This window comes from Penaeus monodon, chromosome 8 (assembly GCF_015228065.2).
Source record: "Penaeus monodon isolate SGIC_2016 chromosome 8, NSTDA_Pmon_1, whole genome shotgun sequence".
Lineage (NCBI taxonomy): Eukaryota > Metazoa > Arthropoda > Malacostraca > Decapoda > Penaeidae > Penaeus > Penaeus monodon.
Window position 1 is genome coordinate 43,976,238 of NC_051393.1, and position 5,000 is coordinate 43,981,237.

General features: G+C 36.2%; 1 protein-coding gene across 1 annotated transcript in view; it reads left to right on the plus strand.

Annotated features, from left to right (window-relative positions):
* Window positions 1-5,000, plus strand: part of LOC119575970 (ankyrin repeat domain-containing protein 24-like) — a gene marked incomplete at its 5' end in the record, with an annotated part of 18,593 nt that overhangs the window by 2,989 nt on the left and 10,604 nt on the right. The window contains 3 exon segments of the mRNA XM_037923501.1: window positions 365-615; window positions 931-978; window positions 3,726-3,839. Of these exon segments, the coding sequence (XP_037779429.1) occupies window positions 365-615; window positions 931-978; window positions 3,726-3,839 (413 nt within the window).

The following is a 5,000-nucleotide window of genomic DNA, read 5'->3' on the forward strand; positions in this document are numbered from 1 at the left end:
AAACATGAAGCTGTTTGTGATATAATAAAAACTACGACTTGTTGTGTGTACTTGACATATCGAAATGTGTTAATTAAAAGCTTGGGCAAACGAAAGGCAAAGCTAAGCCTCGCTCTTCTAGGCCAGGACCTTATTGATAGGGAAATATTTTAATAAAGCTTACACTCTATATTGTTGTGTAGATTTTCAATATTAATATATTGTAGATAGAAAATGACAATCTACCCATATATGGTATCGATATTCTGGAAGTGGAGATTGTTGGTTAATTAATCAATTAATTATTATATATTTTTTTTTACACAGAAAAGATCTTACTGTTTTGTCCTACATATGCAAGAAATATATAAAAGTTTACCAACAGGGTGGACGGCAATGCACTTTGCAACTAGTAGTGGAGAGACACATGTGCTAGAAGTCCTTCATACGAAAGAGGCCCACATAGATGAAGCAAATAATGATGGTGACACGCCTCTCCACATCGCAACTTCAAAAGGGGACCTTGACACTATGTTCACGTTAATGGTTCTTGGTGCATCCACCGACAAGAAAAACAAGGCAGGAAAGATGCCGAAAGACCTTTTGAGGACAACTCCTGATAAAATTATTGCCATGGTAATATATATGTGTGTGTATATATATATATATATATATATATATATATATATATATATATATATATATATATATATATATATATATATATATATATATATATATATATATATAACAGCTGATAAGCAAATAGTAATACTTAGCTGAATTTGACTTTCTCTTCCAGTATGCCATGCACAGAGCTAAGACTATTTTGCTATAATGGTAAACAATGTTGACTATGTATCTTTAGAATTATCTCTCACTATATCATTATCGTTGTTTTGTTGTCGTTGCTTACCATTAGTGTAATAATTACGGTGAAATACTTTTCAGTTGGAGAAAGTGACTACAACCGAGCAGGAAAGGAAGAAAATGTTGCAGGTTAGTTAATACAGAAAAATAAACGCTTTTAGATATTCCAAAATTAGGGCAAACAGAAGAATTAAATAACATGAAATCAAATATGTAATAATGTGATGTATAACAGCTTTTGATATGTTTTGCCTGAGTCAGACCAAGGGATTTACAAAGAGGAATCATGAAAAAGATTAGCAACTAAATGTAATCTGGGAGGATCTCATTTTGAATTGCTATTTACTTTCTTTAATCGGCAAATATATGACCTATTAATAATGCAGTGGCAGTGCTTATACAGAACTGTTGAATATATTGATCACAGTGTGGGTCCTAGAGGTTATTTGGATTTGACTTAGCTATATCTTTGTAAGAAATCTGAAAAACAAGTTCAAGTTTGTCCTACATTTACCCTTGTATGTCTGTTGGTAATATAAACTCCAATAAGTGCCATGTATATCATCATAACCGAATTTCAGACAAAGCTGGAAAGTGGAAGAGATTGTCACTTCCACGCGAGAGAATAGTTTACGATGTTTTATTATTATTGTTTTTTTTGTTGTTATTATTCTTATATCCTTTTATATCGTCTGCTGACTAACTACTGGCCCCATCCAAAATAGTAGAAGGATGTCTCACTATTCGTAGAGATAAGTAATATTAAGCAATTAAGCAAATAGTGTATGTTTAATTCGCAGTCTATCGGAAACACCTGCTGTAATTGTAACCAACAATACTTCGATACTGTGAGCCTTGTAAAAATACATGAAACTTTGCTTCTTCTTGTTCTGTCATTCTTTATGGGGGTCGGTCGGACTGGAGGCTTATACTTAGTAATAGAGTAAGAAGATCCTACAGATTGAAGAGTAATCCAGATACTGACACTGTTACAGTGTAGATATACCTGACTAAATATCAACGAAAATGTTCACACTTCAGGGACCATCACTTTTACTGTTTTAATGTTTTAGTCGTTGTGTTCGACATCATTCTATTTTGCATATTATCTTTCCCTCTTAATTCTTAAAAAGTTATTTATTTTTTCTTATCATAAGCTTATTATATTTGAAAGCAACACCCAGGAAAAAGGAACAGGTCGCAAAAGCTAATCTAAAGAATGAGGGAGAGGGGAAAGGATAAACAAGGAAAGGGCGGTCGGCAAGAGAGAAGTAAAACGAAAAATACGTGAATTTATGAATAGGAGAAAGAAAGAAAAGAGAGAAAGAAAGAAAGAAAAAAAAGGATTAGGAGAGATAAAATAACAAAGAAATAATAGGAGTAGGAGAGATAAAAACTAAGAAAAGGATAGACAGGAGGAAAATGGGAGGAGAAAGAGAATCAGACAAGTGTACAAAAATGAAACCAATTGACATCCATCGTAAGCAAGATTTACTGGGAAGGTGGCAGGTCCAGGCTTCTCCAGCCAAAAAGGAAATGATGTTAGTCGCTAATTTGAAACCAGTATGATTTGTTGAACAAAGGCTTGTGAAATAAAACTAAACTGTTTTACATCTGTAGAATGTGTAAGTGAATTGTTATATACATTCGGTATATCACATTTTGTTCAGTTTACTAAAACCAGTGTAGAATGACAATATTTTTTTTACTTTTTGGTTTGTTTCCTGATGATTTGACAATGCCCTATGTACCAGATCACGTAGGACAGTTGGCCTCCTCAGGATATATGAACACGTGGCTCAGTTAGATCTTCCCTGAGGATGATCCAGTCAATCTATATTCTGTTCATTGAGAAGTTGGGAAACATGTGAGAAGCTGCTGGTGCTCATTTGATATCTAATCTCGGAGCCTAGGGTCGGTTCGTAAAGGTCGTGGTGACTCAGCATTTAGATTATTCTTGCGTGAGGGTCTGTGTAGCAGATTTTACCCCGTCGGCTGAAATTTCCCCCGGGAATAACAGGCTGGGATGTTTTTCCCAGTGTGTGTTGGGGGGCGTGGGGGGGGGGGGGTGAGAGGGGAGGGGAATTTCAGACTTAGGATATTTTCTCCTCTCTAGGCCACTGACCCCCCTACATAGAAACTAGTGTTTCTCGGAAATAGATAATCAAAGGGAAGTTTAACCAAATTAAATGATTTTTTTTCTACATAAATATATTACCTAGTATAGTCTAGAAATTTACTAGTACTTGTGTAGTCCTAAATTGCTGAATTTATATGGTGCTCACCAATAGTATGTAGGTAGCACAATATAATATTAAACCAAGCGTATCCCCCTGCCTGGTTAACAAAACCTTCACCTCGTATAAGGGGTGGGGTAATCTAGGCCTAGAGGGGGAGGGGGGATATCTAACTGGGCCATATTTCCCTGTGGGGAGAGGGTATTTCGGACAGGAAGAAAAACAGACCGGTACACCGGCCCGGAACCTGAAGTCGGCTACAGTTTGTTGTATTTAATAAAGATATTAATTTGACACTTTTACCTTAGATACTTGTTCATGCACTGATGGTCTACATTCAAATTACAATATGAACATGAATTTACTACAAACTGTGTTATATGAGGATCCTGGTTTGCTTGTGACCCTCCCTCTCAGAGATAATGTTGGAAGGGATTGAGTTCTGCATAAAACCCAAATGTCAACTATCCTTGATTTTCGCTTTTACTGTACATCATTTATATCTTTATTTCATTATAACAGGCTGGGATGTTTACTTCGTGGCCATTTTATTCTAGTTTATCTGCCTATGACACAAAGTCATATTTTACACAAGCTCAGCATCACAGAAAGAGTTATGAAGTATCTCTTCTTTAACAGGAAATGAACAGGAACTATAAGACGAAAGAGAACGAGGCAGCTCATCTTCAGAAAGAAAATGGAGACTTGAAGGAAACCATCAGGACAAAGGAAGAGACGATCAAGTCACTGCAGGTGCGTGCAAGCGACCGAAGGAGAAAGCAAAAGGGGAAAACCGAGAAATGGGAGAGGCGGGGAAGACAAAACTGAAAGGGATGCGTATAAGAGGGAGAGAGAGAGAGAGAGAGAGAGAGAGAGAGAGAGAGAGAGAGAGAGAGAGAGAGAGAGAGAGAGAGAGAGAGAGAGAGAGAGAGAGAGAGAGAGATGAGGACGGAGGGAGCACATAGGACTGTTGGTGAGGGATAGATATTTAGGTTCAGATCCCTTTGGATGTCATATAATTAGCAGATCCTGAGCTATTACTCACGAAAGATCAAAGATTGCCTTTCCCCATTTCGGCTATGGCTTTTATCGTTACCATATCCAAGTTAATTAACATTTACGTTGCTATAAATATGTGGCAACAGTACCGTACAGCCGTTGTCCTCTTGTGAATACCAGCTATACCTCTGAAAACAAACAGGCAAACAAACAAACAAAGAAGCAAAAAAAAATGCTTGTTGTTAAATTACCCTTTAGATTTAAGGTATTATATTGCATTAGATATTCTTGCAATGAAATGCACTTTTGGCATATTGGCATAAAGACATTTATAATTTCTCAGTTTTCGATATATTTTTACATTAGTAAAGAGTCCTCTCTCAGGGATGAAGTGATGAGATGATTAGAAACGTAAATACGTATATTTTTTCAAGAATGAAAGCGTTAGCCATACATTATTACTCTTGTATATTTACTGACTTACTTCTTGGTTATCTAATACCATTTTGTGATATCAGATATTCTTTTTCTCAAGCTAGAAATGGTGCAGAAACATGTGTGATCCCCTTTTCTTGCAAATATCCTTAGAATTTCAGACAGGATATTTTTTCCTCTCTAAGCCACTGACCTCCCTACATAGAAAATAGTGTTTCATGGAAGTAGATAATCAAAGTGAAGTTTAACAAAATTAGAGGATTTTTTTCTACATAAGAAATATATTACTTTGTGTAGTCTAGAAATTTACTAGTACTTGTGTAGTCCTAAATTGCTGAATTTATATGGTGCTCACCAATAGTATGTAGGTAGCACAATATAATATTAAACCAGGCGTATCCCCCTGCCTGGTTAACAAAACCTTCACCTTGTATAGGGGGTGGGGTGATCTTGGCCTAGGGGGGAGGAAATTATCCTGGG